Consider the following 22,801-nt stretch of genomic DNA (forward strand, 5'->3'; position numbering starts at 1 on the left):
AAACAGGAAACAAATTTATTTTTCTTTGTGGAAGGCAAAGCCACACTCTCCTCTCACCTCGCAATACGAGCCCCAGCACGAATGAGGCTGCTGGGGCCAGCGGGGGTTGCCCCGGGCCCCACGGAGACCTCCGGACTGAACTTCCCGAAAACTTCATGACCCCTCAGCGGGCGGCAGAGACTCGACCCCCCCCTCCCCCGACCCCACGGACGACTCACTGCTTCTCCTGCGCGTCCAGGTCCCTGACGAGCGCGTCGCGCTTGTTCACCAGGGCCACCAGCTCGTCCAGCAGGAGTTGCTCGCGTCGCTTCTGGGCCTCGGTCTTCTGCCAGTCTGCAGGGGACGGGAGGCTCGTTACCCACCCGCAGAGCCTCGGCACAACCCCCCCCCACCTTCCCGCCTTTTCCAGTTTCCTTGTATCTCTCCGCAAACCATGTTAGAGAGCCACTCGAGAGTGTTTAAAGGGGAGTCTGGCCGTCGTGATGAGCATTTCACCCTAAAACCTAACTTCCTAAATCTTTCCCGCAGATGGGCTCGGCTACCGCTGGGCTGGAACCTGCAAGAGACCAGGTGTGAGCCGGTGGCCAGCCGGAGGTGCGCACCTGATTCCGACAAAGTGGGGGGCGGGGGAGGCAGAGTTAGAGGCCCAGAAAAGATCCGCCGGAGAGTTGGTGGTGGGGGAAGTGGGCAAATGAGGGGGCGGGAAGTAGAGATAAGCGATAAAAATCACTCTGAAAAGGCTAGAGAATCTGCTTGAGAACCTATCCTCCTCCCCCACCCCCATGCTCACCCCATACAGCCCATTCTTCGCTAATTTCCTCTTCGCTCTATTTTAGCAGTTGGATGTATCTCACACTGGGCGCCATATGCTTCACAATAACTTTAAAAGTAGTGAATCGGCTAATTAGCATTTTTCTTTGAAGTAAAAAATAAATTTGCTCTGCAGTATTACACTGCAGCTCTCGATCGCATCACAGCCAGTTTTCTTTTGGAGAGGTTTGCTGGGTGGTTTAAAATCAAAGCACTTCTGCAAAGGAAAAATTACATACTTCTTTTTGAAATCCCACGTTAAGGGTTGGAAAATCGGATGGCCAGTGCTCTTTCCATGCGTAGAAGCAGGTTTTTTGGGAAGGTTTTAGGACCCAATAATATATTTGCTAATCGTCGCTGGTCTGATAATTTCCTTAAGATGAGCAGCAGTTTCGTTTAATAAAAACAGGACCAAATCGAACATTTAAAGCACTTTTAAAACCAATGCCAACTGCTCTCTGGCCAGACTGTAAGGGCTTGTAGCTGTCAATCAACCCCCAGTCTACCCCGCCTCCCTCATTAGGAAGGTAAACAATGAAAAGAAGAAGTAGATGATGAGGCAGATAGCAGAACAAATGAGGACCTAGAGGGAAACAGGACACCAGCTTTAAAAAAAAAAAAAAAAAAACCGGGGCCACTGACTCATGCAGCCCCCTCCCCCAGCAAATGCACTTTCCAAAAAACAGAGGAGTGCAATCCTTTCGGGTTTCTCTCTTCTCTCTCCATTGCCCTGGGCAATCATGTTAAAACTCACATGGCTGGTGCTTATTCAGATAAACCTAACAATGCACACCGCTGGTTACCATGTGAATCTTCACAAACCACACAAGAATGTGCTGGTTCAAATCCCCCGGACCCCCTCCAAAGCAAAATTTATTCAAGACAGCAAACTGCTCAGCAGCTTTATGAAAGCAAATGGTGCTAGAGGGAATTCTATCTTGTATTTACAAATTAAAAATTAGATGCATCATCATGCAATAAAGGTTAGAATAGCAGCAAAAAGCTAGAATGGTTTATTCAATTTTACCACTATTCCTTTCTTTATAAGCTCAAATACATACATACATATATATGAAACATGCTATGTATTAATTATCCACATTTGATACAAAAATCACACAAGTACATTAAATATCTGGTCACATTACAGTCTTATTAAAATAAAAGAAGTGAAATATTCTATAGCATGGGAAGAAGTAAAGAAACTATTACTCTGCAAAGTTTTTTTCTGAATATAAGAAAAAAAATAACAAAACAGTAAAATTGAAGAAAAGCCATATCTATCACAGTTTTGTCCTTTGGATTTAAATGCAGCTGTGGTCAGGAACGCTAGACAATTTTCTAATTTGGATCTTGCTCTTAATCAGTCTTATTCTACACAGGAGCAAAATTAATAGACACTCCAGTTGGAAGGATCTTGAAGGTCATCTAGTCTAATTTCAGGTAACTGTAGTTCTAGAAATATTAACTCAGAGAAAACCCTGCTAAGTTTGTAAAAGATTTATAACTAAATTTTAAAATTAGTAAGATTATGTTTTGATGAATGTTAATTTTTCCACTTTCAACCTCTAGAAATCATTCTGATTGTAAGCTTCATAATTATTTACTTCTAAAACATTTTGATAAGAGCTTCACAACTGGGAAATAAATTTCCTCCACCATGCACATAAAAAATACAATTAAATGGAAAATAACAAAAATTTTCTAAAACCAAGAAAAAAATAAATTTTAACAACAGACATATAATTTTCTTAATTAAATTGTTCATTCTCTGTACTTGACCAGTCATTTTTAATTAACTAATAATTAGAAATATGAAGATAAGTAAGGCTTTAACAATATGGATGAGAGAAAACTTCTATTTTTTAACCCCTGAAGTATTGAATAATTTAAAAAAATTAACTTTTTCCTAGCTCAATACTGACATTTTCTGTAACTGTAACAAAAACATTTTTGAAGTTATGAATATTTAGGTTATTTTCATCATTTCACAGTCAAATTTAACTGACATTAGAATTTAAAATGCTGCAGCATAAATTTAAGGACTTTTCATATTAAATTTGTCATTGCTATATTAATATCTATTTATAAGATATTAGTCAATTGTAGAGGGAACAGCTATGTACACTGAGTAGATTTTACACTAGCAAAACTACTTTTACTTTGCACTTGCTTTCTCACGGGAGTAAATTTATACACATACACATATATCTGAATGCTGATTTGGGAATTTAAACTATTTTGATAGTTTAAAAAATTCATAATACCTTTAAAATTGATCAAGACCCATATTTGTATGTTCATGCTTAAATTTAAAAAAAATTTAAATCCTCTTTTAGTAGCTTCACCTAGATGTAATGTCATGTTTTAAAAACCTGCCTGTAAGTTTATATGTTACCTGTTACGCATTTTAAGAAAGGATTACTCACCTATAACACCAGTCACAGCTAGCTAGATACATTGACTTTGACTTGAACAGACTACAATGTGGCTTCTGATTAATTTAAAGATTCCAATGTACTTTTGCTACAAAAGCCATATCCTCTTGCAACAAATAGGATTAAGTTTTGATGCTGCATTTGAGCCAAAGTGTTAAAATAAAGAGATTTTGTTTATGTCCATCTGCATTGAGCTGTTTTGTTAATTTAAAAATCTCTTTTTTATATATAGGGCCAATTATTCATTCCCTGATTCAGTTTATTTGCTGAAGTTGATAATTACCTTGGAAAAAAGGCAAAAGAAATACCTATAAATACTTTGATAGAAAGGACCTAAAGTTCCTGTAGTAAACCTTCAACCTTGCCACTATAAATAAGCCTGGCACTTTGATGAAAATTAACACTAGTTTTGTAAAGAGCACATTGGGGGATTGCAGTCAAGTCTTATCTTTAGTTCCAGTCAACTAGCAATCCTGAAAGAGTTTGCATCATCATCAGAGCAGGCCATTTGATAGGATTCTACTGCTGTACCTAATCAATCTATGGAAGACTGTGGCTGTGCTGTGTAACAAAGCTAAAATAGATTTACAAATGGGGTTTTAGGGGATAAGCTCCTCCACAGGATTACATATTGATTTTAAATATAAAAAGCTTATCATATAAACCATAACTACAAAAATAGTGAACCTATGCATAAATCCCTTTAGAAGAGCACCCACTTCAAACTCTGAGCCAAGAATAAATCAAGATGTACAAAATCCTAGAGAAGATCCATTTCTTGTGCAGAAAATGAACACACCACTTTCTAAAAGCCCACCCCAATGTGTGCAGAAATGAATTTATCTTTCCTAAGGGGGCATTAAATAATCAGGAACAAAAAAACTATAGGAAAAGTATCTAAAAGATGTTTGTTAGCTTAAGGGATCCTACAACTTAGCTCAGTAGAGTGAAACTCCTGCTATGAAAAAACACCTCAAGGAAAAAAAAAAAAAAGGCAAAAACAGGCCAAAGTGATTATGGATTTTCAGAAGAATGGATATATTGAATTTTTTTTTCCCTCTCAAACCAAGCTGTTAATATTTCTTTCAATGTGCTATATGGCTATTAACTTTCTGTGCTTTCTCCTGGTGCAGATTTATTTGAAAAGATTTTAGTTAATTTATTAGAAAACCAACTTATGGCTACCTAGTAGAAGAGATGGGGACAAAAAGAGGAATGAATGAACCTTAAAACAAAGGAAAGCAAAACAACACCAACTAGCGCTGCCTATTTATGTGTTTTTCTGTGGTTTTTAATATTTCAAAAGGCTACTGAACTACATGTGTGCACATTCTAAGGGCTGACTCAGAGGACACTGTGTTCACAGAACTGATCGTCACAACAGTCAGTACCTGCCTAGGACATCCCAGCCCATGCACTGCCCAGGCTAGTGGGACAGGCCTCTTATGAAAAAGTGCCATTTATTTGTCATCAACAGGCTACTTTTTCCCTCAAATCTCTTCTTTCCCTCAACCAGCCAACCCAGAAACCGGCACCCTCACTTATGGGACAATGACCTTAATTAAAAAATAAAACAAAACCAAACAAAACTTCAAAAAAATACCAATTGTATTAAAGGTGTTTGAAAAACCCCTTTTCCCCTTCTTAAAAAAATATGACTTTGTACTGATATGTACAAGAGAAGAGGCGGATAAAATGTTCAATTATTCGTGATTGTAGGTTTGGCAAACAGGCATAGGACTACCCATAAAAATGAGATCTTTTCTACGTTTCATGCCCCTCCTTTTAAGGTGGTATTTGGTAATATAACTGGTTTGGGGACAGAAACAATATCTGCCTTAAAAGTCAACTGTATTGTGTCAAGTTGTATTTTAGGGATAATTTAACTTACTATACACGAGAGAGTGTTTTTAATACTCTGTATCGAGTATATTGTATAATGAATCTATAAAGAATAAACTATGTAATGAGTCAGACATTTTATATAATATATACATACATTTTATGACACCCATACGTATATATACCATATAAATAGTATCTATTATACCCACTTTACAAATATTTAGCTTTCCAATCTCTTTTAAAGACTACACCATGACTACAAAAATTGTATCAAGAGGAAAAGTATGTTTTAGCATACCCGTGCATTTTATTTCAATGGCAAGTTTTACAGAACTTCTTAAATAATTTTGACAAATTTTTAGTCATTATCAATGTATAATCTGATTCATCTGGATAGCCATTTGAAGGAAATTAGCTATCTGAAGCCTTTAAAAAAAAGTAAATCTGATTTTTAAATGAGGATATACAACACTGTCAGTCCTATTTATCAAATGAGATTACAGATTAAAAGTAATTAAAAATAAAAGTTTTATATGTATAAGATTATATTTAGATAAATAGCATATATTTTATTTAATCACAATATTAATTAAAATATTTTTTAAATATACAATTTCATTTGGCTTTCCCTTACAAACTTAAATTTCTAGTTTCTAAACTAATTAGAATTGGCTTATTATGGATCAGGTACCTTATCAGGTAAAGAAGGAAATTACTATGGACAGTCAATGGGTTAAGAGGTCAATATAGAATAGGAAAATCAATTTGCATTGATTAGACAAAAGGTCCATTTTACAGAGCCCAAAGGATTAGTTTTTAAGCAGACATCTTTGAACTACAAGACATTTTCAACTAAAAGGCATAAGGAGAAGCGCATTCTTAAACATGTAAGAATTTTTTAAAAAAATCATACATAGTAAATGCCATATTAAGCTAGCTGATATTAACTGATATTATGAACGATGCTTAGGATTACTATGTAATTCATAGAAAAGCTTTACGAAAAGTATGAAAGTGTTTTATTTATCTCCTATGTCAATCTTTGCCTGAATATTCACTTAATAGGAGTTGGAATCTTAAGAACTATAGTGGACCGCAGACATATTTCCATGTTGACATCAATTAAATATTACGGTAAAATTTAGAGTCTGATGTGAAAAATCAAAATGATAAACCTATCCCTACTTCCCTCCTGGAAACAGCCTTAAATTTCACACAGTAAAATGTAATTAAATCATTTAACTCCTTGTATTTTCCATTTTATGGACATTTCAGCTTACTGACAAAGCAAGACAATTTTGTGTTTAATAGTACATATAATGATTATCTATCTGAATTAGGGTTCTTAAGTTTTATGTGACTCTGGCTTTCTAACTCTAAGGTATTTATCTGTAATTCCTTTTGGTTCCTAGTCAGGCCACACCTAGTGAGACCAGAAGTGTATTACACTCTTTAAATCTCTTTTGACAATTGACACTTCACATACCTCTCTCCATCATAGCCATGTCTTACCTTCAATGGCTAGCGTTGCCCGCAATTCCCGATTCAGCAGCTCATACCGTCGTTCTAAATCATGCTCTTTTTCCCTAGGCAAGTTGCAAAAGTTCATCAATATGCTAATTACTAAATCATTAAACACTTAAAAGAACCTTTAGGTTACATTGATTTTAGGACTCATAACTGACTTTTCTCTTTAACTTTAAGCTACTCCAAACAAATGATACACAAACCTAAAGCCTTCCTCAGGTTGAATATTTACTAGTGCTATTATATTTCTCCTTCAATTTTGAATCGCACAGAGGTATATTTTAATCTTCAGATAAGTAGTCTCATTCTTCAATGCTTCTTGTGTTAAGTGCCAGGTATAAGACTATTTTGTAAAATATTTTTCACAGCTCACTATAAACACTTGTATCTGGAACGCCATGTAAAAAGAATATAAGAAACATGTAAGTACTACCAGTGCAAATTTAATACAGAGACAATTAAAAATCCAGGAGGATTTAAGTTTTGTGCTTCTTCATAACTCTTTTTACCAAGTTCAGGCATGGCAGAAATGACAAAAATAGAGGTTTTCACTAAAATAAAACATGTAAGTCTGCTCCTTCCCACACTAGGTGGCATAATATAAGAATACTGCTAGTGAACAAAAAGAACACACATTAAATCCTACAGTGAACTAAATGCTAAAGACCAAGAATGCTTACATTTGGTCTGGTCTCCACTTTACTGTACACAAAAGTGATCTTTTTATGATTGGAGGAATTACCCAAATTTAGGGTAACATCATCTGTAGAATGCAAATGTACTTTTGTCCTTATTAAGAATTATTTTCATTTTTAACTTAAAATGTGAGGTTAAATAAACTTCAATTTTATTTCTTTTGTCCTCTAACCCTTAATATAATCCAAATCTCCTTTTGTGCACAAGGGCTTTATTTCTTAAATACAAAATTTTTTTTATATTCCTTGGCTTTCTATATAATAAACATTTTTCAGTACATATCACTATTTTTAAAAACGTACTGTTCAGATGAGAAATGATTATATACTCTTTTTAATTTTTATTTTTATATAAACTATACTGTAATCTCCAAGGAAAGAAAAATAATAAGCCCAATAAATAGGAAATCTTAAAGAAGGCAATGACAAAAAGCCCAAGATTCATCAGTGTTGTAGGAAAAACAAGCATAGTCATGGGTACTTACAGGAGAGAAAGCTGGTTCATTCTCCTTATTAAGGCATTTTTCTTATTAACCAACATAAACCATTCCTGCATCATAGCTTCTTCTTCTTCTGTGTTCCTTCCTGTAATTCAGCGAATTATTTATCTGACATTTTATAATCCAAATAATAATTTAGCACAAGTATTTTTTTTAACATGAAACATATTTTAGTACCCCAACAGCACAAATTAAACTGTTTATAACAACACAATATTGAAGTCCAGGGTCTGAAAAAAGAAATCAACATCTAAAAATTCATAAGTCAATCTTCTAAAGCTGGTATTATCCAGCATGTATATTTCAGTCCCCCTGAACATATCTACAGATCAAACTAACATTAAGTACAGTTTAAAAAAAAAAAACTGTTCCAACTTTTAAATCCTCCCCAGAGGGTGATTTGTTATTATGTTTCAATGAGGAACTCAGGGTGCTGACAGACATACGGTCATGATTTAAAACAAAAACAAAAACACACACACACATTAAAAAATCATTATGAGAATTATAGGACTAGCAGGAAGATCAGAGAAGTCCAGAGATTTCATGAAAGCTTCCAATTGTAACAACTTGCTTTTTTTCTTATTTTCCTCCCCAAAAGTAAACTAAAGATATATGTTCATATACCATTCTGGAACTCATCATCTCTAATAGGGCAAACACATGCAAATTATTTTAAATATATTGTAAATGACCAGGCTAAAAAAAATGCCTATAGCTATCTGTGAAAAGACACATTATAAGGAAAATAATAAAGTTCAGTAAATCACAAAACATTTCAGCAAAGATCAAAAATTTAGAATTCACTGATTGCACATTTAAAATTCACCTTCTATCATCTATAACACTCCCCACCAAAGACCAGTATATCAAGGGTTATAATGTATATTATATATTTATTATTGTTCATGTGGAAGTAGGCCACAACCACACTCAAGAAAAATATTAATTCCCTACCTTCTTCCCATCTTTCCATGCAAATTATACCTAGTCAAATTTATAATTCTTTGACTTTCTTTTTTTCTGAATTTCACCCATGTTTGGTTTATTGTTTTGCTAGGCCATTAAATTTAATACTTCAGTCCCACTTCTGTATAGATGCATAGGGCTAACTTAAATATCTAGCAAAAAATAAAATATTCTAGTTTCATTTTCTTTTTAAGCCAGACATTTTAACTTTCAAACACACGACCAGCCCATTTTAAAAATTCAGACAATAGATACCTAAAATAAGAGAAAAGCCAAGTCTTTCACCAACCCCTCCCTCTCCAATTCCCCTCTCCATCTCCATCTCCTTTCTCCAGAAGTAACTACTTCTGCAGTTTAGCACGTCTCCTTCCAGACCACACAGATTACTATGTGTATCAAACACACGCATATACCTTATCTATAGACACATACAGGTTTCTTTTCTTTAGCACAAGTGAGATCATATTATATATTGCCCTGTGATTTGCTTTTGTTAGGCTGTTCAAAGATCTACCTCGTTCTTTTTAATACTTGCATATATCACGGGTATGCCACAATTTATTTAACTATTTCCACAATAGAAATCTGAAAAAATTCTTAGAATGGAAATAGAATATAAAGAGCTAATGACTATTTTCACGTTAATAGAAAGCTGAAGAAATTTTTAAGACTGGAAACAGAATATAAAGAGCTGATGATCTGTGTGCAAAAGATTTAACATGTACTTCAGAGCATCCCTATAAAATAGATATCTGTTGTTCATCTTTAGGGAGAATAGTGAGGATACGTGCCTTCATTAAATGCTATTAAAACTTCATGGTATGAAGCAGATGTAGGATAGATCTTTTTTGGAGTATGAACAAAAGTCTTTATTGTTTTACAGTATTTTTAATCTCTCTTTTAGGGTAGCTGGTTTTGTATTCACTTTGGACCATGTGATGTCTTGACACTGGTCATGTGATACAGGCTGTGATAGGCTGCGATACGCACAAATCCCTGGGTAGCAACAAAAGAAGAAAGAGTAGAAAGAAAAAGCTGAGAAAAAGCTTGCAATTTGGAAAAAGGCCAATTGTACCCTGGTGAAGGCCTTTTTGATCAGTGAAATGACACATGTGTGCAATATTAATAGGTGCAGTTTTTATGATATTTTATTTTCTGATTAAAGACTTAGTTCTTGTGTTCATCACATAAATGGCTTCTAAAAATATAGATATATTAAAACTTTGTTTTGAGTTTAACTTAACCTATAATTGAGGCTTTCAGCAATACTAGAAGCAACCAGCCTACTCTTAAATTAGCATCATTTTCTTCAATGGAAGACTGCTTCCTTGAGAATAACAATATTGATATGGTACTGTGTTATTTTCAGTATAACTCCTGCCTAAGATTTCTAGGTAAGAATAAAAGATACCCATCCCCTAATTGTTAGGAAATGACTAATAATATGAGTCTCATGTTTCAAAAGGAAATAAGCCTAACATAACAAATATTTAAAGACACATTACACTCTGCTACATAGATTATATAAATTAAGTGAAAATACATATTTGAGGTTAAATCAATTCTGTATCACTAACTCCTTATCTGAGGTAGTACATAATGATGGAAATCTATACTTAGCCTAGTATTAAAAAAATTAAATTTTCTTCTAATACATCATTACACTATTGTTTTTCAGGAATTAAAATTTTTTAAATTTAAAAAGCTTTTAAAAGCCAGTAAGTTGAACCATTACAAATTAATCCTGACTTTAATAACTGGTTAAAGACCCCTTTAGCTTTATAAGTAACAAAAAATATTAAAGCCTGTGATCACAGTGAGCTTTTCTCATTTCTCCTCTAACCATTTGTTATTTAATCCAATACTAGTAATCCAATTTGTCCATCAGACTTTTAAAGGGCAGAATGCAACTTCCTCAGCTTAGACACTTTTCAAAGTACAATATATTTTTCAAATGAATGCTGGATGTTTCATTTTTCCCAACTGTTCCTAGCTCTAATGCATGAGGAAAAAAAGAACAAGATGAACATTGTTCATACTGATTAAGTAAGAGCTCATTAAAGAGCTGTCAGTGCGGTACTTTGAATATGCATGAAGCATATAATCAGATCTAGTACCGTCACTAGAGGAGAATACGGTAAGTACAAAGGATTGATTTAATTACTTAGAGTGGGCTGTGGTGGTAAAGCAGTCTTGTTAGTGCAAAAAGAAAAAGAGGTTGTATTCTGGCACTGTTAGAAAAAAGGCAGTTTTAGCTTCTGCCACAATACATAATCTCAGAATAAAGCACTTTACATTGTAGCTTAAAATGAAGACTGTCATTATTTTATAAAATGACCATAAATCATTTTATTTTGTTTAACCTCACCTGGTTAACTACATGTCTTTCAAAATTATCTTTAATTTGTAATTACAACTACATTTTTGTCATCTTAGAGTGGAATATGGATACTTTTTTAAAAAATCTCAATTTTTTTTCAGTTTCATGAACTGACTGAAAAATTCAGAACATATACAATTGAAGACCATTTTGAAATAAAAAATGACAAAATACTACAGGTCAGTACACAATTACTAAAATGTAAAAACATGGCTGGATTGTTATACTGTATTTTAAAACACAGTGCCTCATTTAAATATACTACAAATAAAACCACATTAACATTTTAAAGTATTGACCAATTAATACAATCTCTGGCCATATTTTTCCTACTTTTTCCCCCTCAAAGATTTCTGTTTTTTATTTTGCCTCTAGGAATGTAACATCTTTTCTGACATCACAATTTCTTAACATCAGTTTTTTCTTTTAACCAATTACTAAGCAGCTGGGATATGATTTGTAAAAATTATGAAATGATCAAGAATGATAACAACAGCAGGAAAAGTAACCATAAATATGACTTCAAATTATTCTCCCTGTGACATGGTTCACAAAAACCACTTAACAGAAAGCAGCATTAATACACAGCACTACATACAGTATAAATACTTAATAAATGCAGGTTGACAATAGCAACCATTTTTATATTTCATCTCCTCCAAAAAATGATTCAAATTGAGTAAAGATTTAATTTCATTCAAGAATTCATTCATTCATCCAGCAATATGTATGTAGTTTTCATTTATTTTTTTCAGAAGCAGTATTTTCAATGTAAATTTTTAAACAAATAAAAGTGGTATCAAACCCCTAAAATTATGAATCATTTATTCAAAAAATTTCTACTAATTTACTTTTCCTAATTAATCTTTCACCATAAACTTATTATCTATTTAGAAAGATATGTTTTTAGACTAAATTCTTATATAAATACAAAATAAGGAACAATATAATTTTACCCAAACAGAAGATGAATTCAGTGGGAAAGAATGAAAACACAAAGCTTTAGCCTGCTGTTGTACATATAAGCAAATTCAAGATTTTCTACCATGAAAACGTTAAGGAATGCTGAAATCTTGCCATAGCCCCATAGCAGAGATGGCTGACTAGTGATCCATATGGCCTTTAAAGGACACAACATAACAAAGCCAAACGAAACATAAAAACAAAAAAGTCTCCATTACAAATTGTCCTGATGGTATGATAACACCAATACGATGACCTTTTTAAAGACATAATATATTACAGTAGAGAGACACACTGGTACTGGAGAAACACATTCTAATAACAAAGGAAGTGAAATCTCATAGATCTCTATAATGGACAAGAAAGATGAATTTACTGTAGTTATATAGGATCACAGGCACATGAACTCCTAAAGCCAATACTCTTGCAGGACTGCAGTGCATCAGTTTTAGAAAATATTTTAAACTTAGGAAATAGAGCTTATTATTATGAAAATAAATTTTACTAGATAAGCAAATAGCTGATAAATGTTTCCACTTCAAGAATATCCTCAAATAGCAATCAACATAAATGAAGAATATCATAATATTTATTGATGCTTTCAGCAGCAATTGTCTTAAACTATTTGCTTAACATGATATATTCATTGCAGTATTAAGAATATAAACTTTGGGTTCCTGGGGTGAGTGGGGCATGGAGAGGGTGGTTGGGTTATGGACACTGGGGAGGGTATGTGATATGGTGAGTGCTGTGAAGTGTGTAAGCCTGACGATTCAAAGACCTGTACCCCTAGGGCAAATAATACATTATATGTTAATAAAAATAATTAATAAAAAAATGAATATAAACTTTGGGGAAAATCCTGTCTCCTTTTGTTGCAGTAAAATAAAAACTAACGTACTCTCTCAAATACCTTAAATTTACCCATTGGTAAAACAGATGCAGGGCAACATCTCTCTACAGATAACTTCTGATAGACTTCTAGCATGTACTTCTTTTTTTTTTTTTTAAGATTTATTTATTTATTTGTTTATTTATTTATGTATTTATTTGAGAGAGATCACAAGTAGGCAGAGAGGCAGGCAGAGAGAGAGAGAGGGGTGGGGGAAGCAGGCTCCCCACTGAGCAGAGAGCCCTATGCGGGGCTCGATCCCAGGCCTTGAGATCATGACCCACGCCGAAGGCAGAGGCTTAACCCACTGAGCCGCCCAGGCACCCCTAGCATGTACTTCTTACAGGAAGAGGTATAGACAACTTTACCGAAGTTCTTCCTCCATAAACTTAGACCTGAAAAGAAGCTATTTCTGAAGGCTGGAAATTAACAGCGGTCTTCTTGTATCAACTCCTTAATACAGTCTGAGTAGTCTTTTTTTCTGCCAAAGGTCAGTGCTAGATTTCTCAAAGGTAAACCTGGCACAAGCTTAAAATAGCAAAAAATAAAAATAAATTTAAAAGCATGGAAGGAGTTATCATGGGAAAAATTGTAACTGAAAATTCTTCATATTTACTTATAGTTTAGTATTTTAAGTTATATATGGGATGGATTTGGACCTATTAACTTTTTAGTGCTAAGAGCATGTAAAGTTATTAACATGATTCACATTTCAGGTAATACATGATAGATGATAGATGATAGATAGATGATAATAATATCTTGGCTACCTACAAAGAGGCACTCGACTAAAGGTAAAATGCTCAGAATATAACGTTAAAACTGTATTTACTTTTTAAAGGTACATTTAACATATTTTTGTAAAATAAGATAAAATAGTGAGTCACTTTTATAGGCATCATTGAACCAAACAGACTATTGTCTACTTAGTGAATCAATTAGGCATCCTGTAATAAGGGGAAAACTTGAATTGTGAGCCATGCTTACAGATGGAGAGCTTCCCCTGCCAGTTCTCCCCTCTCTTGAAGCCCCTTTTGTTTGGACTGCACCTGGCGAGAACTCCTCTCTACCCAACCCCCCCTTGTCCTAGGGCCTTCTCACAGTCATGTCATGGAAATGACTTAAAGAGGAGCTCCAGAAGTGACAGAGACATTAATGTTAAAGACAAACATGAAGAGTTGGATAAAATTATTTCTTGAAAAACAGGAGTGGACAGGAGCAATTATTTCTAGATTAATGCATTTAAGATGTGATTTTAAATATGTATGTTTATATAGCTAAATTAAATTAAATATTATAAAAGATATTTCCAACCTTCTATATATTTAAGTCAGTCAAGATTTCTGGGGGCAGGGGGAGGAATCTTCTTATTGGGAGAATAAAGGTCTACTTTTTTTTTTTTTTTTAAAGATTTTATTTATTTATTTGACAGAGAGAGAGAGAGATCACAAGTAGGCAGCGAGGCAGGCAGAGAGAGAGTGGCGGAGAAGCAGGCTTCCTGCTGAGCAGAGAGCCCGATGCGGGGCTCGATCCCAGGACCCTGAGACCAAGACCTGAGCTGAAGGCAGAGGTCTCTACCCACTGAGCCACCCAGGCGCCCCAAGGTCTACTTTTTTTTAAAGTTCATTTGGGTAATTTTTTTTTTTAATAGGGTGGTCTGGGAACCCAAATCCACAATTTTAGTATTTTTATGGAAATATTCATAAATATATTGAAATGATTCATGATTCATAAATTAACTCCAGAATAAAGATCCCTTAAAATTAAGTACCACATTTATGAATGTGTTTACTTGTATTAATTCTGGGGAACTTCTGTGGATAAGACTATAAATTCTGGTAAGGCTAAGCATAACATATAATTGTACTGTCTATAATTTCTGTGGCTGGTTAGAACCATCATCCTGAATATGATGCAAATAAGATGAACATTAAATCTGCATCCAAAATGGCTCTTCTTCCAGTTTGACTAAAAAAAAAATTAACTGAGCTCCTTGATCTTAGACTAATTAACCTCTCTGGTCCTTAGTTTCCATTTCTGTAAGGGTAATCATTTTGCTTACCCCATATGATTGTTAGAGGAATTAAATGAAAAAAAAAAAAAAAAACTATGTAAAGTCATTAGCACAGTACCTGAGACTAAAATGCTAGCTATGATAATGATAATGAAGACGGTGATGGTGGCATATGCAGCCTTGTGCCAGGAAAATGGAGATACAGAGATGACCAAGATGTGGCTTCTCTCCTCAAAAGGGCTCATGGTTTAATGGGAGACACACATAATCAGGAATACCAAGAGTGAGGGTCAATTTCTAAACTCAACAGACACTATATTTTAAATCTTCGTTAGTCATAACAAATGATATACTTAGTATAGTTACTATGTCTTTGGTCATTAGCAGGACAGGTGAAAAATGTAGGTGAATCAGTACAAACTCTTTTCTGCAGCCAGAGAAACAAAGTGAATGCCCTACTGGGTCATCAGTGTCACTACTGCATACAAAAGATGGTCACAACGATGGCACAATAATGTGGCTGTGTTCCAGATAATGAGAGTCTAGAAATCTGTAGGAGGTTAGGGATTTAAAAACAAAGATCAGAGAATATTGCTTAATATCAAAGACTAAAGAAGGCAAATTTTAAGATTGAAAATTATGGACTACTAGAACACATTTAAAAAAGTTTACCAGTTATTAAAATACAGAAAAAATGATAATAACGGTTTGACATAGAAGTGGATGTAATTTTAAGAAAAGCCCTCAACAAGAAAAACTAAATATTTATGAAGTAAAAACCTTCACTGAGAAAGTAAGTTTTCATCATTTTTATAGAAAGAGATTTTGATATTAAAAGTAAAGCATCTTTAAAATCAGCTTATAAAATTGGCAATGCAGATGAAATAGCTGATTTACTAAATGCCAGGTAAGAATGAGATAAGATTCTGTTGAGAATGTGGAAAACTAAGTATGTATCATTGTTAAAATACAGAAAGACAAATCAGGCAGATAGGCTCTAAATAGGCTTTTTTCTAATAAAGAGTTTCTCCAAAGTTGTATTATGCAGTCAGTCAGCTACTCTTTTGGTAAACCCCTCTTGGGTTGTTTAAAGTATTTAAATGTCCTTTAAAAATCATACCCACAGTGTTTCCAGTGCCTTCAATTTCCAATAAGGAATGAATTCAATTTCTAACCTCCAATGCACTACCCACACAGTAACTTCCTCTTCCACTTTATACCTTCTTTAATCGTGCTTGGGTTCCGATAACCTAGTAACACTGGGATATATCCTTCCTTATGTACTTCTTAAACGTCTTTATGTGATGAGGGAGACTAGAAGGAAATTTAACCTATCCCCTTCCAGTCTATGGCAACATTCAGTCTCAAAACACAGAAGCCTGATCAAAATGGGACACTGTAGAACCATCTCTGGCCTGCATAGAGCCTCAAAAATTACACAACACTATGAACCAGAAGCAATGAATGCTGTTTTTCTAGACTAGACCAGGGGACTAGTGTGGATTTCAGCAACCTATCAACTCAACCGATGCCCCTTAATCTTCTCAGTGGAGCTGTTCTCTTCATCATGGTACACAAGTGACATTCATGATGGACTTGTATCCAGTGTTGTTTCCTCAATTTCTGAGAATAATGTCTCACAGAAGCTACTCTATATAATATCTCTCTTTCATCAGATCAGTGACAACCAGTAACTTTCTCATAGGCTGGGAATAATAATGGTAATTATGATGATGATAATAGCATCAAATATTTAATGAGCTGTATAACTTAGAGCTAGCTAGCTAGAACTAAGCCTTAAATCCAGGCAGTCTGTCTTGTAAACCACCACTCTCAGCCACCCCAACCTGACACTCTCAGGGTAACCAGCCTTAAAAGAGCAGGCCCTTTATTTAGAATTCAGGCCAACCTTGACAAAGCCTTCTGAATGGTCCTGATTAGCAAAATGGCACAGACAAAACAAAACAAAGCAAAAAGCAAACCTTCAAATCTCTGATGAACAAACAAACAAAAACCATTCTCTTCCTTAGTTCATCCACTAGTAGTGGGGATTTTATTTATCTTCCAATGTAGGCCACTGGAACTTCACAATGATCTCAGAGCAGTTCTTCAGGGGATGTCAAGGGGAATCAGCCTTTCTTCCTATGCACATATATCCTCATCATATAGGTCAGTACATAATGCCTTCTAGAAACATGATTCCAGGGATAGACCTGTTCACTTCTTGGATAACTATAAACTTCTGTGATTCCATTTGAGCATTTGAAGCATCTGTCAATGAAAATGGCCAAATGTATTCAAGTTCCAGCTCTGTTCTTGAGGAGCTACGGGAACTCGGATAAATTACTTAATCTCCCTATTCTTCAGTTTCATTTGTAAAAATGGAAATAATAATACTACCTTAGCAGCGGGGGTTCTATGAAGATTAAGTAAATTAATATATGTAAAACACCCAGAACAGTGTCTGGCATATAACATTATTTAATCAATGTAACGGTGGCTGGTTTTGTTATATTGCTATTGCTGTCTTCTTTCTCTCTCTCCTTCTCACTCTCTCTCTCTCCACATACACACATAAAGGAACCACATTCTTTATTTAAGCTTCAGGGTCTTCTTTATCTGATTCCTGGGATTACTGATGGAGCAAGGAATGGTGATTTCTCCTGGCAGAGTCATACAACCTATGCAAACACCAGAAAGGCCTACCTGCAGAAGTAAACATTGGGCAATTCGGTGCAAATCTTGAGATGTTAGCTACATTGAGCAAGAAATTTTTGTCTTTACATATCCATTTCACCAGGGAAGTTATCCTACCATCATTTTAAGCTTCACATTCCCCTCAAGTATGGAAGCCCATTAACTTACCTATTAGCCATTTTTCTTTTCTTAAAGGATCAACACAAATGCAAATCTGAGACATTCCCTTTTCCAAGGTTACACGTTCTGTTAAGTCTTTTCCAAAGATACCCTTGCTAATAGCAGTATCTTGTCAGAAATTCTGAGAAAATAAAAATCCAGTGTGTACTCCCAGAATCTTTAGAATTTCCAAAGATGACCTTCAGATTTTTCCTCAACTTAATCCCCAAGATATGTTCAATTCCCCTTTTTATCATGATAGAAATGTTTAGATACCCCTTAGCCTGAAGAACATCATGCTACCCCCAACAGTCCCTCTCAGATTCCTGCATAAGTCTTAATGGGCCAATCTCCAGCAGTTAGCTATATGTCCTTCTATTGTGTTGTATGCCCTCTCTCTTTCTCTCCAAAGCTGTAGCTTATTTAAAAAGGGTTAGAGCAATCACATCTAACATACTTTACCTACATTCCCACCCAAAGTCATGGTCAACTCCAAGTGTGTTTAGTCCTCACAAGGCTTCTGTGTTAATATCATACATTTCAAAGTTGAGCAAAATAGCTACCTCGTCAACAATGACAATTTTGCCATGTTCATTATAACTTTATTAACCTTTTACTTAGTTTCAAAGTAAGTACTTAAATTAAAACAAGTGGTATTAAAAGTTTGAAATTTTAGCTACCCCTAATTTTATTCTCATTAGAAAATAAAATATTTATGACTACTTTAATAATTCATTTCTGTGGAAGGTCATTTATACGTAACAGAAAACTGCTATTGTTTAAAGCACTGAAATGCATAATAAACTCATTTTTTTCTATTAGAAATTATTTTTTAACTTTCCTTACAGAGGTAGATCCTTCAAAAGCACCAGAAATAGAGCTATGACCAGGTCCATGAAGATTCAGGTCAGAAGTGCCTATTCAGGGAGAACATGCTGGTGGGGAAGACACGTTGATACTTTACACAATTCCTAGCTTTGGCCACCAAGTGGTGCTATTAATTCAGAGTGAACTGGCATTGGGGGAGTGAGGTTGGGTGGTTTTGGGGTGGGTAAAAGATATAAACAGTCAATAAAGGCAGAACACTCAGAAGTTGGATGTTCATAACTCATTGTACTGTGAATTTACATATCCTCTCGCAATGTCGCCAGTATAAAAACAAGAGAAAACTAATTCATATACTCTTATTTTGATAGAAAATTCCACTGTATTCCCTCAGGAAAATAGCTACATATATATTTGTACCAAACTATATCCTTTCAGGCCATGCAGCTATAAAAGTAATCCCACAATTTTGATTAATTTTCTTCCTCCTACAACATTCATCCAAATAATCCAATTAAAACAAACACATAAAAACCTTTACATAAAAACTAATCAGCAATAAACACTACAAATATGTACTCTTAAGTATTTTTTTTAAAAAGCTAACTTAATTTTTGAAAATAGATACCAGCTTGACATATTTTCCCCTTAACTTATATTGTAAACTTCTCCTGAAGAAAGAGCTCCCCTGAGTGAATGAATGCCTTTCACATTCCAGCTTAGAAATGACATGTGGGGACAGGAAACAGATGCAATCATTATATATGTTTAGTTTTCTTATGCAGTGCACCTAGAGGCCTAGGGAAAGTGTTAAAAGCCTATCTGGTTGCTAAAAGAAAGACATAATAATTTACAACCCACTAGACCAAGAGCTGGCAATATCTCTACAATTAGAATGAATAATGATTTGAAAGCAGAACTTCGTAAGTCTGTATAAGGATAAAAAGAATGTTCACAGCTATTCAGTTGGACAGTCCTATCCCAAAGATGAAGGGACCTAGAAAGGATAAACAGCTATCCTGTTGTTTCTGTACATTAACATCTATATTTTTAAGAAAAATGCTTCCACTTGGGGAAACACGGAGAAGGGTATCAGAGCAGAGCTCTCATCCTTCCATAAACTACCCCGATTTTGACTCCAGACTGAGGAGGCAATTCACACATGTTTAGCTATCTCTGATGTCATTCTTTGTCAAGTCAAATTATGAAGTCTTGATTAAGCTTCTTGGGATAGTGTCAGGATGAAATAGAAGAGGAGAAAATGCATTTGCAAAGTTGGTTCCTACATGGATGTCCTAAAATAAATTTTTCAAAATACAAGGCTTAACTTGTTTATTTCTGTATGTGCCTCATGAAACTCATAAAATTAGCATATCAATTCTATGGAATGTATATAGATTGAGGGACTAGCAAATTCCTAAGGTTTTCTCCTAGCTATTTAGTTGTGAAAATGTTCAGTTATCATTTTTTGTGTATAAGCCAAGGGTTAAACAAACAAACAAACAGACTCAAAACAACTTTTCAGTCTTATGTCAAATTGCCAAATCAGTTCTTAAAGCATTTTGGGGGTGGGGGGGGGAGGGAGAGGGACTCAAAGAGTCTGTGTATGTGTGCTGAGGGAAGAGAAGAGTTAGGATAGAATGGGAGATGTGCATATTACTTTGAGGCTGAGGAATATTTTAAAGTAAAAGTAGAAACAATAATAAATAATGAAGCGATTGCTATAGCTGATGGCAGAAGCTACTTTTATACTGGATACTGACCCTCTGCTGAGAGCTCTGTGCCAAGTACTCTTATATAAATTTTATCTGTAACTGTATCAATATATCATACTCTCAATAGCCTTCTGAAATAGGTTTTATCAGCCCCCCCCCCCTCTTTTTTAAGTTAAGGGCTGAGGAAATAGAGGCTCAGAGGGGTTAAGTAATTTGTCCAAGACCACCCAGAGTCTCGCTGGTATCTTGCTGGTTTTCAAGTCTATGCTCTGCTATCTTTATGCTGTGCTACTCCCCTTAGCATTTATTACACCGTAGATTCAACATATCTTAGTCCCTTGTTTCTCAAAATGTGATCTGTGGATCACCTGTATAATAAATTGTCTAGAATATGGGCCCCACCCTAGATCCACTAAATCAGAATCTTTTAGACATGTCCTGGGAATCTGTATTTTTACCAAACTCCTCAGGTGGTTTTTTAAATGCAGATACAAGTTTGAGAACCACTGCCTTAGTAGCCCTTTTACAAATAAGTCACCAGGATCTTTTTTTTTTTTTAAAGAAAGGGTGATATTTCATGTATAAGATGTTATTTTAGCATTGGCATGACATTACACAAATTTAATTCCACATTCAGAAGAAAAACATGTTGCTGCCAAATCAGTTCAAATGCCTAAATTTTGTTTCATAGATAGTTGCTGAGAAAAACACATTTTCCTGGAATTTCTACTTTTTTAAGTGTTAAAAAATTTTATTACAGTCTAGAATAAGGATGTACCTCACTTTAGGCAATAGACATGTTCCAAATTAAAAATTATGGTGATGTGATAATTCTTTAGGTTCAAAAATTATATTTTATATTTCCAATTCAAATTTCTAGGAGTGGAAAATACTTTCTAAATATCACTGGTAGAAATTATATACATTTGTTCTTCTGGATAAATGAACAAACATGAATCAGCAAATGAAAAGGTCACCTTTAAGACTACACAGTAAAAGGCGGGTAAGTGCCAAGGAGGAAAGAAACAAATGTTAGAAATAGAGAACCTTGTGAGGTTCTCTATATTCTGAATCAGAGATTCCTTTCTAGAAATCGTAATGATCCAATATCTATTGCATGAACTAGAATGATTCAACAACAGTTGAGTGCTACTACACTTCAATATAATTTACATATTTTCCTTCTTTAAATAATCCAAATAATGAAATGCAGATAGAAACAAGATATTAAAGATGTATAAATTAGCTGAACAAATTGTGAGAATAAAGATATTCTGAAAGTATGACAGTAGTTTTAATTTTTCTTGTTAACTACAGAAGGAAAATATTAAGGATAGAATAATTTAGGAATATTACCAATTTTAAACACTGAAGACATAAAAAAGAAAACAGCAAAAGTCCTGTAAGCACCTTAAAATGTAAACTTTCCTCTTATTTTTTTAAAGATTTTTAAAGTAATCTTTACACCCAACATGGGGCTTGAACTTAAGACCCCGAGACTAAGAGTCACATGCTGTTCCAATTGAGCCAGCCAAGCAGCCCTGCAAGCTTTCCTTTTAAAACAAATTCCATTTTCTTTATACTGTATTTCTATTCATAATTATTTTCAGTAACCAAGACCTATTCCATTGTATATGCAATATATAATAAATAAAATGTATACAGGTGCAAAGAGAATACCAATTTTTTATAAATATTTTATTTAATGCTTAATGGCGGTAAGTAACATTCCTAACATACTAATGTTTTTCATCCTTTGGTATTTTTTATTTCAAAGGCGACCTTGACAGATTTAAATATGAACGAGATTGTGTAAATAATAATAGCTGACATTTACTGAACACTATATATGCACAAGGCACTGTGCAAATGCTTGATATAATGTACCTAATTTAATTCTCACAATTCTCTTAGCTGCCACAGTAATTCTCTTAGTTGACCCAATATGACCAAATTTGAATTGTATTCACTAGCCAGGGTTAAGCTTCTACACTCAATGTATAGTACTTAGGCACAAAAGGCTCAAAAATATTTGTTAAATGAGAATCACCAGACATAAAAGAATAAATGAATTTCTTCCTTTATGGAAATTAAAGTTAGGTTCTTTCCAATTTTTTCTAAAGCCATAGTGTTCTCATTCTGTTAAAGCTCAAAATTATGAAGCTGAGCTAGTCAACAGGGATGAATATAGTAAACACTAGAATGGTTCTCATTCTCCCAGCCAGGGTCCCAACTCACTACTGGAAGGGCAGAGCCCATGTTTTCAGATGAAGGTATACTGAGGATTAATATGGAAGGATAAATATGGAAGAAAAGCCTCTCTTATAAGTCCAAAGATGGACTAATTAATTCCATTAATATGGCAGGATAAA

The 22,801-nt window shown here is 34.4% G+C and overlaps 1 protein-coding gene across 9 annotated transcripts in view; it reads right to left on the minus strand.

Annotated features, from left to right (window-relative positions):
- Window positions 1-22,801, minus strand: part of EHBP1 (EH domain binding protein 1) — a 340,487-nt gene that overhangs the window by 1,101 nt on the left and 316,585 nt on the right. For all 9 annotated transcript variants that reach the window (XM_045979135.1, XM_045979137.1, XM_045979136.1 and 6 more), the window contains 3 exons: window positions 7,801-7,900; window positions 6,606-6,679; window positions 219-333 (listed from right to left, as the gene is read on the minus strand). In XM_045979135.1, the coding sequence (XP_045835091.1) occupies window positions 219-333; window positions 6,606-6,679; window positions 7,801-7,900 (289 nt within the window). The remainder of the gene's footprint in view (window positions 1-218; window positions 334-6,605; window positions 6,680-7,800; window positions 7,901-22,801) is intronic.

Source organism: Meles meles, chromosome 15, assembly GCF_922984935.1.
Source record: "Meles meles chromosome 15, mMelMel3.1 paternal haplotype, whole genome shotgun sequence".
In the NCBI taxonomy this organism is placed as follows: Eukaryota; Metazoa; Chordata; class Mammalia; order Carnivora; family Mustelidae; genus Meles; species Meles meles.